The sequence below is a fragment of the Leucoraja erinacea genome, chromosome 23, assembly GCF_028641065.1.
Source record: "Leucoraja erinacea ecotype New England chromosome 23, Leri_hhj_1, whole genome shotgun sequence".
In the NCBI taxonomy this organism is placed as follows: Eukaryota; Metazoa; Chordata; class Chondrichthyes; order Rajiformes; family Rajidae; genus Leucoraja; species Leucoraja erinaceus.
This window is the reverse complement of record NC_073399.1, coordinates 8,027,306-8,039,919: the sequence shown is the minus strand read 5'-3', so window position 1 is coordinate 8,039,919 and position 12,614 is coordinate 8,027,306. Positions and strand designations below refer to the sequence as shown.

Genomic DNA, 12,614 nt, shown 5'->3' with positions numbered 1-12,614 from the left:
TGCTATTCTATTCTATTCTATTCTCTTTCATAGCACCCCACACCAAATCTTCTTTTGGCCTCCACCCTATCCCCTATTCCCCTTTTTCCACCCTTGTGTCCCCTCTCACTTGCTGCTGGTTACCACCTCAACCCCACACTCCCCACGTCTCTAATGTTTACCCTTTGACTCCTATCACCTCCAGCCCCCTCCTGCCTCTGGCCTCTTCAGTCTTCAATTTTTAGGATGGGCAGCAATCTATTCTCTCACTGCAGCAAATTAGAGATTAGATTTTTTCAGTGATCTGATAGAACCTTTTAGAACTCTGGTTTCTGCTGGTGCTCACAGCAATCTAATTATAGCATGTAAAGTCTTTCTAATAATATGCACTCTTTCATTTTCCTCCTGTGCCATGCACAATGTAATTTTGTTGTGTTATCTAACATGTAGTTTTAATGCTTTCATAGAAATTTAGAAACCATAAGGAGCAAATGTCACCAGTAGAGTGCTAGTTATCACAGTAACCTTCAACCTCATTACTTTATAATATCTCTTCATTCTCATCTTTGCTAGTGTTTTTAATGCTATGGTTAGTATTGAGCCTGGAGCTTTAGTAGCTCTAAGGTGAAGGTGAAGCCCATTTATCTTCTATAGCCAAGAACTTCATTTTATTAACTACACCACCCTGATTATTTCCTCCCCCCCCCCCCATGTTTTCTTCATGATCTTAGATATTTTCAATTCATCATTCTGAAAAATCTTATTACTTTGAAGCAAATAAACCCACAATAGGAATACTTGTTGCCCGTTTAGTATCACTAGACTGAAGCCATTCAGTCAATGTTGATGTGTGCCTCACCTGATTTACCCATCTTTGGATCCATATTTCATGATAATTTTAAAGCAATTTATTATAAATGTCGAAATAAACCAAAATTCTCATTGCTCTTTCCCTCTGACATCTCTTGGCTGATTACCTTTTTGTATGATTTTTATGGTCAGAACAGTGCATGTTGCTGCAGAGGGGATGGCTGTCTCATGCAGAAAGCAGCATTGCAAGATATGTTGCTGTTCTACTTCACTTACAAACCCTCGTACCTGATTGCCTTTTTCCCTACTTCATCCAAGTCGGGCTGATGATTCCTCAGCTTTTTGTTCCAATAGCCCTGTATACCTTTGCTGATAAACAAACTATGAAGGGCATTAGGAAAGTGTTTTTTGGGGGAAAATAAATATTTAGGTCAAATATTTATTTTCCCCCAAAACACACTTTTCTAATAAAAATAATTGGGTTCTCAGTTCATAATTTCTGTTGATAGAACTTTGGGAATAAAGTCTGAAGTAAAGAAAGGTTTGTATTTCTGTGTCTACAGTGTTGGCAGAGGGACTGGCCAAAGGAGACGGCACACTGCAAGCAGTGTTTCGCCTCATGTACGTGGAGGGCAAGTTACAAGCAGTGTCCAGCATTTTATCAAAATCCTTGATGGGGGAATCTTTGGTAGGTCGTGTATTATGATTTTTATTTCCCTCCCTTCATAATGTAGAACAAATTAATTTTATTAATATTGTTAATATTGTGCCATAGTGGTTTGTAAAAATGAAGAGGTGCTCAATTTTAATATTTTTTGTTTTCTTAAGCTACATTGCAATGTGATTTCTGTGAAAGGGTACGACTCTTTGGGCGACCACTCACGACCATACAGGCGTCACCTCGCGACATGTCGACACGTGACACCTGTATGGTCGTGAGTAGTCGCCCAAAGAGTCATACCTTTTTTCTGGTCGCCGCTGGATTTTCAACATTTTGAAAATCTTTGCCGACCTGCTGCAGCTATGACGGGTGCCGGCAAGTCGCCGAAAAAAATCGCTTAAGTTGGACAGGCCCTTTAGTGGCTAGCTCAAACCCATGAAGTTTGTGTAAGAGGTTTGGGGCGATTTAAATTGTCATGTTCACCTTGTAGTCTATTAATGCACATTTTCTGAATAGTTTCAAAGACTTTCCAACTTGGTCCAGGTGTGTAGAGAAGATACATTGTGTACAACGCTGATGCTAGGTTCAGAACAAAAACTGCACTGATTCTAGGCAAATAGGGTGTGCACGATTGAGTGATGAGGATTTTGTGCAAAATGCAAGTGCTCCTTAACATACTTGAGTGTTGTCCACTCATCCAGTAACAGTCTACGGTAGTTCAGGAGACTACAAATTTGCAGCCCCTGTGTGTCAGTCTCAAATATATTTTGCCATTTTATGAGAAGGAAAACATCTGCTTGTGGCACACAAACTACCTACTTTCTCCCTTTGACTGCACAAGTTTTGTCAATTATGATTACAATTATTGCAGTGTTAGGTAATTAACATGTTCACCTGATACAAGTGAAATATAAGGTGTAGGAAGGATCTGCAGATGCTGGTTTACACCAAAGTTCTCTTCAGCTACTTCCTGGAGGCTTATGTGCCTGTAGCCCTGTCAATGGCTTCCAGGGAAGAGATTGTAAGCCTGCTATTTGTGTAATGTAACCAACTACTAGAAACCTCCTGTACATAAATTATCCCGGCCGCTGTTTCCCTCTCAATACAAATAAGTTCCAAGACCATGATGAAACGGATTGAAATTAATGAACCAATGCAGTTTTCAGGAAAGATTCCTGGAAAGATTTTAGAAAAAGACATATTAATATGAACTGCTGAAATCTGAATTGTGAGAATCCATTCCATTGTTGTCACCCATACTTGTCACTGTTACTGATTAATGGGTTATGAAAGTACTCTATATCTGGAATTAACACTGCAGAGGAATTTGTTGGGAATTATGTGTAGAATTCAAACCATGAGATTTGATTAAACTGTGGAAATGTATATAATATGTGGTAGGCAAAATAGTAATTTTCACATGTTTCAGCATGTATCATCAAATAAACAGAATAATCATAGTTAGGTTACCAGTTTTGACAGTGTGAATGGCTAAGTTCACACTTGCAAGAGTAAATGTTCCAAATTTAATAGTAATACATCACTTTTATCATTTTTTCGATTTAGTCTGACCGTTCTTATGACATATATTTTCAGTACCGAAGCGGGCTGATAAGTCCAAGTTGTGTATGCTGATGATTGTGATCATCTGTAACTTTCTGCGGCTCCTCACCTCGTTCTCTCGCCATAGTCTTCTATTGCAATCTCCCGTGTTAGCCTATTTTGAAGGAATTCATTGCTTATTCTCACTGCCATTTGTGTATAGACATTTCTTTGAATGCTGCATTGGACATACTAATGACAGTGAAGTATCTATAATCACATTGATATGATTTGCAGTATCCACTGAGAATGAGTTAGCAGTTTATACTGACAAGAACCAGAGGATACAACAGAAAGAGATTGCATACCCTGTAATCAATGCCAGGGTTTATGTTCTACTCAAGCCTCTCCTGTCCCATTTCATTCCACTATTGACATAATGTGCCACTTTTCTATTAAAACAATCAAAAAGACATTCCAGCAGCCACAGCATCCTATCACCTTCAAAAACGTTAATTACATTTTGTTAGTCTTGCTGTTTGCAGCCTGAGCTTGGCAGCCTCTTAGATTTCCATTCAATGGTTCATGTTGCTTGTGGTAGAGTTTCTGCTGATAAATTGGAATGACTACAGGTAGTGTTACATACATTTACAGCAAAAACATGTTTGAAGAGCTCTGTGACAGTTACTTCCTCTTGTTCCATCGGGTATTAGCAGCCCTGCCAATAACAATTAGCACATTGTCAATAAGTGCTCAAATATCTAAATGTTATTACCCAACAGAAACTTACGCATGGTGTCACCAACACCTTCACAATAGAGGGATATCGATCATGTTCACCCTATTTGCCTAGAATCAGTGCAGTTTTTGTTTTGAACCTAGCATCAGCGTTGTACACAATGTACCTTCTCTACACACCTGGACCAAGTTGAAAAGTCTTTGAAACTATTCAGAAATTGTGCATTAATAGACTACAAGGTGGACATGATTAGTTGAATCATGTTTGGTGCACACATTGTCAGCCAAGTCATCTATTCATTTTCAGCACTCTTCTATGTTGGAATGAGTCCACCACATTTCAACTGGAGACTTGCTGCTCAGCTTTGGGGTGTAAGTGTACAGAGATGTCTATTGTTATATGTTCAAATTAACTTTGTGATTATCTGCTGTACTTCATGAGTTTAACCACCTGCAGTGTTGTGACAAATGTTAACAACACAAAATGTCAACATGCATAAAGTGTCAAGGAAATGAGCTTCAAATGTCCCCACGTAGTGTAATGTTTAAACAAAATATGGACCTGATCACACACAATGAATAAAAGATGAAACATGAAGAAACAAATGTTATTTTTGATGGATCCACAAGTACCTCAATGTATAATTCATAACCTTTTATGGAACACTTCAAAAAAATTCCCAATGCTTCAAATTAGAACAAAATGCACATGAATATCAGTTTGTCAAATACAGGAGCATAACTATTTTACAGCATTTTGTTCTAAGAAACTTTGCATTGTACCTTGTCTTGTATTCCCTTGATTCTTAATTGAGCCTGGCATTAGGGCAGTCAGGATATATGGCAGAGCTTGTGACAGTGGAAGATATTACATTGGAGAGGTGACTGCATAGCGCTGCTGACGACACAGCCACTGAGTGGTCAAAGCTTGGATATGTCCTTGGGGAAAATTAACATCTTTGAATATTCGATACTCAATTGTTACATTCTCTTCAATATTTTCTCTAGAATGGCTTGATAACGAAAGATGTAACTAGGCTCAAAGTACTACTTACGGAAATGGAGGTGAGTAATCTGTTGAGAGTTAATGAAGAGTTGATTCATAACAATATTTGATCTCATTCTGTCATACCATTCATACATGGTGTCTGGATAGTACAAATATAAAAATGATGCATCAGTAAGTTTGGGCCTAATTCATACTAATCATTATGGGTTTTGTTTGGCAATGATCTCCATTGCATATCACAGTCATTGAAGATGTGTTACTCATCTCTGAGGAAGCTGCACATTCAGCAACAGTTTTTAGTATATATATTTTTACAGGCATTTTTTTTTTTTTTTTACATATCAGTCATTCCTTAACTTCTCCCACATCAATCAATTAGGCATTCCGAAAGGCACTCTTGCACACTTTAACACGTGTAATTAATCTTGGCATCTCATTGGCATCACTTTTTACCAATCATTATTATAGGTTTGATACAAACCAAAATGATACATGCACTGTAAATCCCAATATAGAAACAGGAAATGGAGACAAGATGCTGGAATTAGAAAACAAATTGCTGGAGGAACTTGACGGGTCAGGTAGCATTTGTGGAGGGAATGGGGAAACAACTTTTCTGGTTGGGACCTGTCAATCTGAAGAAGAGTCCCCACTTGAAACGTCGTCCGTCCATGACCTGCTGAGTTCTTTTGCAATTTCTTGTCCCTGGAAACGGGAAATATTGGCTCGTGAAGTTCACAACGACTTCCAGAGCAATCCCATTGTCCCATTTATTCCCTATAATCCATTATCTCTCTCAGCCATTAGCAGCAACCTACCTGCTCCTCCCCACCCCACCAAATTCTTCTTCCACTCACCTACACAAGGACACTCTACTGTAGTCAGTTCCCAACCAGCCCTCTTGTTGTTGGCATGTCACAGGAACTGGGGGGGACCCACACAGTTGCAGCAAAAACATCCAACTCCTTGCAAATAGCACCAGGGGACAGAATGGAATCTGGGTTATTGGAGCTGTGTGACTTGTAGTGCCGTTGTGCTACCCAACATGAATATAGGCCCGCCTGGGTAAGGGTAGTGGTCTTCCTTCAAATCGGTGAATTAGGTTTTTTTTAAGTAACTCCATTAATCTCAGCCTTATTGTGATTCAGACTACCTTGCCTATTTGGTTATTTTGATAAATGTAAATTCTTCCAGCTCCTGTTAGAGCCATGTAACATGGAAACTGGCCCTTTGGCCCAAATTGTCCATGCTGACCAAAATGTATTCCTGACCTATAACCATTTGCTTGCATTTGGCCCATACACCTTTAAACCTTTCCTATTCATATACTTGTCCAAATGTCTCTTGAACATTGTAATAGTACCTGCCTCTGTCACTTCCTTAGGCAGCTCTTTCAGCACCCTTGTGCAAAAAGGTTGTCCTTCGAGTCTCCTTTAAATCTTTCCCCTCTCACCTTCAAGCTGTGCCTTCTTGTTTTATACTCTCCTACCCTTGGAAAAAAGACTGACCATTCAGCGTGTATATGCCTCTAAGGTCAGTAGAGGTTTATATACCTCTAAGGTCACTCCTTAACCTTCTTTGCTCCATGGGAAACAACCAGCCTATCCATAACTTCCCAATGTGCTTGTCCCAAATTATAATCTGGATAAAGACCTTACTTTTGGATTTATTAGTGATCTTTATTCTAGTTCTGATTTACCCAAATATGTAATATTCTCTGCATGATCAATAGACAGTAGGTGCAGGAGTAAGCCATTCGGCCCTTGGAGCCAGCCCGCCATTCAATGTGATCATGGCTGATCATCCACAATCAGTACCCCATTCCTGCCTTCTCTCCATATCCCTTAACTCCGCTATCCCGAAGAGCTCTATCTAACTCTCTCTTGAAAGCATCCAGAGAACCAGTCTCCACCAACCCATTCGGAATTGTAAAAACCTTTATCTCTTTCTTCCTTGCTGAAAAGAGCTCCAGCCTATTTGAAAATCTTAGCAATATAACCTCTCATTTTTAGTACCATCCCAGTAAATCTTTTTTTGGACTTCCAATTCTTTTAGATCATTTTCATGGTATCAACATCAGAATTGTTCTCCGTGCTGTAAATGAGGCCGGACCAAGGTTTATTGTAATTGCTGTTTGTCAATACTGCACTCTGAAAATGAGTCTCAGCAGCTGCTTTGATTTTATTGCCTTATTAACATACACATTGTTTTTGTGATGTATATTCCTGGTGCCTCTGGTCCGCTACTACATTTTTTCCAAAGAGCATTACAGGTGCACAACCTTTTATTCGAAAGCCTTGGGACCAGACACTTCTCGGATTTCGGAATTTTTCGGATTTCCGAATGGAAGATTTTTAGCGTAGATTAGGTAGGTAGCGCGGGTGGCTTGAAAAGTCTGGAGCGGCTGCCCCCTCCCCGGAGACCGGGGAATCATTGTAAATCATTGCTTAAATGTTAGTCAGTTAGTTTGAGGGATTTTATGTGGTGGGGGGGGTGAAGGGGGAAACTTTAATTCTTAGTCCCCTACCTGGTCGGGCCGCGCTGGATTTGGAACGCCGCGCAGCCAGGGGTAGAGTTGCCGGTGTCGGAGCTACAACCGGCGCCGCCCGCGGCCGGACGCCCGCAGCCCCAGCTCCGCAATGTTGGGAGTCGGCGGCCACAGCGCTCTGGAGCTTACTGCACGGCGACCCGGTAAGGCATTGCCTGCTCCCCGCCTCTCCAACCAGGTAGGGGACTAAGAATTAAAGTTTCCCCCTTCACCCCCCCCCACATAAAAGCCCTCCAAACTAACTGACTAACATTTAAGCAATGAATTACAGATGTTTAAGTGTCTCCCCGGTCTCCGGGGAGGAGGCAACCGCTACAGTAGTACAGACCTGGGTTGACCGTGGGTCGTTTCGGATCAGGTTTGGCGCCAAACGCGAGCTTTGGTGTGCAGATGACATCCTGGAAAAAATGTCCGGTTTTCGGAGCTTTTCGGTTTCCGGAACTCCGGATAAAAGGTTGTGCACCTGTATCTTATTTTTAGCAAAGTGTACTGTTTTTGTTTAATGGTATTGTGTTCGTTTGCCAGTTGCAATGCCTGTTCTGCAAATTTCTTCATGTATTTCTTCATTGATTTGGATAGAATTTGAGTATTGGTTATTATTTTGGGGCGGCATAGTAGCGCAGCTGGTAGAGCTGCTGCCTCATAGCGCCCGTGACGGGTTTGTTGGTTAATTGGCCTATGTAAAATTGTCCCTAAGATGTAGTGAGTGGATGAAAAAGTGGGATAACTGAGTGGGAGTTGTATGAATGGGTGCTGGTTGGTCAACATGGACTCAGTGGGCCAAAGGGCCTGTTTCCATGGTGTATTGGATGGGTCTGCCATAGTTGAGCTTTGGTGTAATTTTATAACTTCTTTAAGAGTAAGTATGGAGAAACATATGGAGTAAGTATAACACATGTTATGACTATTTTTTAGTACTCACCAACATCTGAAACATTGCTGTACCACCCTTTGAAAATGATAATGAGAGCAAGAATGGGATTGTTTCTTATCTCATCTGTTTCTTCCATTTATGTTGCAGGTCACCAGCAATAAACTAATGTCAGCATACTTAGAAGATACAGAGGAAGGTAATTGACAAAATATATGTTCCATGAATTAAATGTTTCTTCCTCGCCAGCTTAAGTTGGGCACTTGACAAAGAACACCAAAGCTTGTTGTTGAGCAAGTGCCCTCCAGTTGGTGCAAAATGCTTCACAAGCAGTGAATTGCGGTGGGTGAGGGTATTGTAATCTTTTTCAACCACGTGCTTATTTATATAATGATCAGACATTGGTATTTGACTTGAAATTGAAAACAAGAAGGGGAATGTGAATGAAAGGTCTTCCAACTGTCTCTCCAGCCCCCCAGACCGGATGTTGCCAGGTTCCATCCAGATTTCACTTGGAATTGGGATATGATAGCAGGGATCTTGCTACGAAATACTATCCCGATTGCTCAGTGAAAAATTGTCTCAATGGCATATCACTAGCTTAACTTTCACAGCCTGAGTTTGCCCCATGTCCCTCCAAACTCTCCCTCTTTTGTATTTTTTTGATTTAATGGTGAAAATCGACTCGAAAGTCTGTAAAAAAATTAATTACCTAGGAGTTGCCTGGAAGGGCCAGTGGGATTCAACGGCGTAGATTTAAAAGTTAGGCTGGGCAATTATCAGTATGGTTATGGAAAGAAAGTGTAGAAAATATATTATTTTTTTGTCGTTTTGTGGTGCTAATGTTACGTGTGGGAGGGGAATTGTAAGTTATAGTTGTGAATAACTTAAATTTAAATTAAGTTTGTTTTATTTTAACATTGGGATGTCTGGATAAAGATTTTTCTTATTAAACTTTTGTCTCTGGTTATTTATTGTTTCATGCAGCAAACTGCTTTGGAAAGTGGCTGTTGCTGAGCAATTTTGTCTCTGGCTTGTTGAGATCAAGCCTTCGAGCTTGAATGTAGACACAAGGAACTTCAGATGCTGTATTCTTGCATAGAGCACAAAGTATTGGAGTAACTCATTAGGTCAGGCAGCATCTGTGGGGTACATGGATAGGCAGCGTTTGGGGCCAGAAGCCACCTTCAAACCATTCCTCAATTAAATTCTGGACTGCAGGATAAGACGGTTGGATGTCTCATGTTTTTAACACCAATTCAAAAACTAATGTCTTAAGTATTCTATAAATGATGACCAGGCGTATGGTTCAAAAATAGTTACACTGTTCTCACCCGTTGCAATTCACTGATTGTGAAGTATTTTGAGCTTGAATGATCTTTGGTCATTTGATTCTTAGCCTGATATTAACCAGACCATTAAATGTACTGGAATGTGATGGTATTTTAAAAACAGAACAAATTAGTCAAATGGATTACTTATCAGAAGAATAATCTCAATGCTTTAATTGATTGCTGTAGATTCTGAAGATGGTTGGCAATTCCGACCTCCACCTCGGGGTGTCACCTGTAGTGAAGAATACACACTTTGCAAAAGGTAAATTGTTCAGATGATTGTTACATTAGAATTACTACTTGCTTTATTTGTGAGCTAATTCCTTAAATTGCCATTCTGCTGTTCAAGAACTGTGTGATGTGCCTAACTGCTAACAACCACATTTAACTGGTGCATGCACTAATTCCTTTATCTCTAAAGGGCAGTTCCCAGGTATGTTTCCTTTTCCTTGTAACAGCATGGGCCACGGGATTTTCCATGAATTGGGTTCATTGGGATGACATGAGAGACTAAACGTTACTTTTGAATGTTAAATGGTCCAAGCGCTGGCATTAATTTATTATTGGTATCTTGTGGTAAGAGTTGATGCTGTAAAGCTGCAAGCAAAATGCAGCATGCGGGTAGTTAATGTCAAAAGTGAGCTTGGAAATGGGCGGTGCTGTGAGATGTCATGCTGCATAATAATGTGTCGGTCAATGAGATGGATAGAGTTCTGGCTGGAGACAGAGCTAATGTTTGGAAAGATAAAATGGTTATTTGTCTATTTTAATCAGTGTGGCTTCAGCCTTTTGGTCAGTGAAAGCTGTAGAATTTGTGAGGAAGGTAAAATAAATATGTTGACACAAGGATTTGGAGATGCTGGTTTACGAACAAAGGGACAAAGTGGGCATCGGTTTAAGGTGAGGGGAAAAATTTAATAGTAATCTGAGTGGCAACTTTTTCACAATGTGTGGTGAGTTTATGGAACAAGCTGCCAGGGGAGGTAGTTGAGGTAGGTACTATAACAACATTTAAAATTAATTTGGAAAGGTACATGGATAGGAAAGGTTTAGAGGGATATGAGCCAAATGCAGCTTGGTGGGACTAGTGTAGATGGGGCATTTTGGTTGGCATGGGCAAGATGGGCTGAAGGGCCTATTTCGCAGCTCTATGACTATAAGTGCTGGAATAGCTCAGCAGGTTGCGCAGCCTCTTCAAACTTTATTATTTTTAAAATACAGATTGCATTTAAAGAATAGATTTTTTGTTAGAATAAATTTATACCTTTAAAAAAAGTTCACCTTTTCTTGATAAGTGTAGCACAATTTGCGACAGATGTGCCAAATTCCTGGTGGATGGGAAAATTTGCAAGTGATGTAAACCAAAAAGATCATAGAATGGGAGATTGTGTTCAAGAAGGAACTGCAAATGCTGGAAGATCGAAGGTACACAAAATTGCTGGAGAAACTCAGCGGGTGCAGCAGCTCCATAGATGCTGCTGCACCCGCTGAGTTTCTCCAGCAATTTTGTGTACCATAGAATGGGAGATGTTTTGCTGCCGAATATGGAAACCGACTCGTATTTTTTTTTTCTTGCTTCAGGTTTGTAGAACAGAAGATATGTAGATATGGTGCACAATGTACATCTGCACACTCGCAGGAGGAGTTGACTGAATGGCAAAAACGCTACTCTTCACGGCTTATGCGTTTAAAACAACAAAAAGAAAATAAACAATCTGTCGGGAATTATATGGAAACTTTAATTGAAAAATGGATGAACTCCTTATCTCCAGAAAAAGTGGTACGTAGATCTGTTTGGTCAATTTCAAAAAGAAAGGAAATAAATCCTTCCTTTCACATCCTCTGGTGTTCAAAAATAACTTTTGTTGCAAATTCTGTACATTTTATAAAGTGTAAAAACTCTAGGTGGAAGTCTGCAGCCATTTTGTGCTCAGGCAAATATGCCAAACAACAGAGATGAAAGATCAATTAATCTGCTTTGGTGGTTTTGGTTCAACGATAAACTGGACAGGCTTGGTTCTTGTATTTTCCACAATTTCACGACGCCTGATGCATGCTGTGTTTAAGTGAGGCCCTGAGGGGTGAATGATCTTCATCCCATTCAACCTAACCAAGGGTTCAGGAAAAAATGGCAAAATTTGTAAGAATATAAGCATTACAAAAGATGACGTGAACAGATAACTGACCACTGCACTTGGGGAAAGTTGAAGCGCAGAAAATGAAACCCAGGGGTTGGATTAACAGATATTTGTGGATGATTTTTGATTCGCATTCCTTGGAAGCACATCTGTACTAAAGTGAGTTTGCATTCTACTTCTAAAGCTCAGTGAATCGGTGGATGGAATAGCCGTGGATCATAGCCCAGGATTATCAATAACTGTGACAACCAAGAAATCCAGTCAACTATGGACCTTCATACTTCATTGTCAAGTAAGTGTGTTGTAATATTTTCTACTCCTTGTAGGCTTATGGTGACTCATTAAAGATTTTAATTTATCACACAGGAAAATGTTACTTTGATATCACAGGTCATTTATTTCACTAGGTCATTCTCAACACGAGATTCTAATGGGGCTTTAGAGCAACTGCAGTATTAATATTTTTTTACCATAATCCTCTTTCATATTCAGGTATGTTAAAGAGGGTTAGTAGTTAACACCCCACCCATCCCTGGCTCCAACTCATCTATCCACTGCCATAACTTTAATTAATGCATGCTATGGAAGTTATTCATTTACTTGAAATATTGTTAGCAAAGACATGCATGGCACAAAATATATAATTCAAAATGTAATTTGGTAAGACGAAGTTAACCATTGAACTTTCCACCACTGGATATTAATTCTACTTTTGTCCTTAGGTTCAGCATTCTGACATGATCAATAGCTCGTGACTTCCTCGCCTACTTTTCCATTTCCACCAATCGCTCTCGACACCCTATTCCCACGGCAACTCTGGTCGTATCCTATCAGGGACATTCCCTTCATCCTATCTATCCCCTTCCACCGTCTTTCTGCAACTTAAATGTAACATGTTTTCTCTTTCCTGATAAAGGATTTTTGACCACAAACATTTACTCTGTTTCTCATTCCACAGATGCTACATGAACGGTGGTGTGTTTC

General features: G+C 39.9%; 1 protein-coding gene across 3 annotated transcripts in view; it reads left to right on the top strand.

The window, feature by feature from the left end:
* helz (helicase with zinc finger) overlaps positions 1–12,614 on the top strand; it is a 174,593-nt gene that overhangs the window by 34,889 nt on the left and 127,090 nt on the right. For all 3 annotated transcript variants that reach the window (XM_055653763.1, XM_055653760.1, XM_055653762.1), the window contains 6 exons: positions 1,353–1,477; positions 4,739–4,795; positions 8,309–8,357; positions 9,679–9,754; positions 11,074–11,272; positions 11,815–11,922. In XM_055653763.1, the coding sequence (XP_055509738.1) occupies positions 1,353–1,477; positions 4,739–4,795; positions 8,309–8,357; positions 9,679–9,754; positions 11,074–11,272; positions 11,815–11,922 (614 nt within the window). The remainder of the gene's footprint in view (positions 1–1,352; positions 1,478–4,738; positions 4,796–8,308; positions 8,358–9,678; positions 9,755–11,073; positions 11,273–11,814; positions 11,923–12,614) is intronic.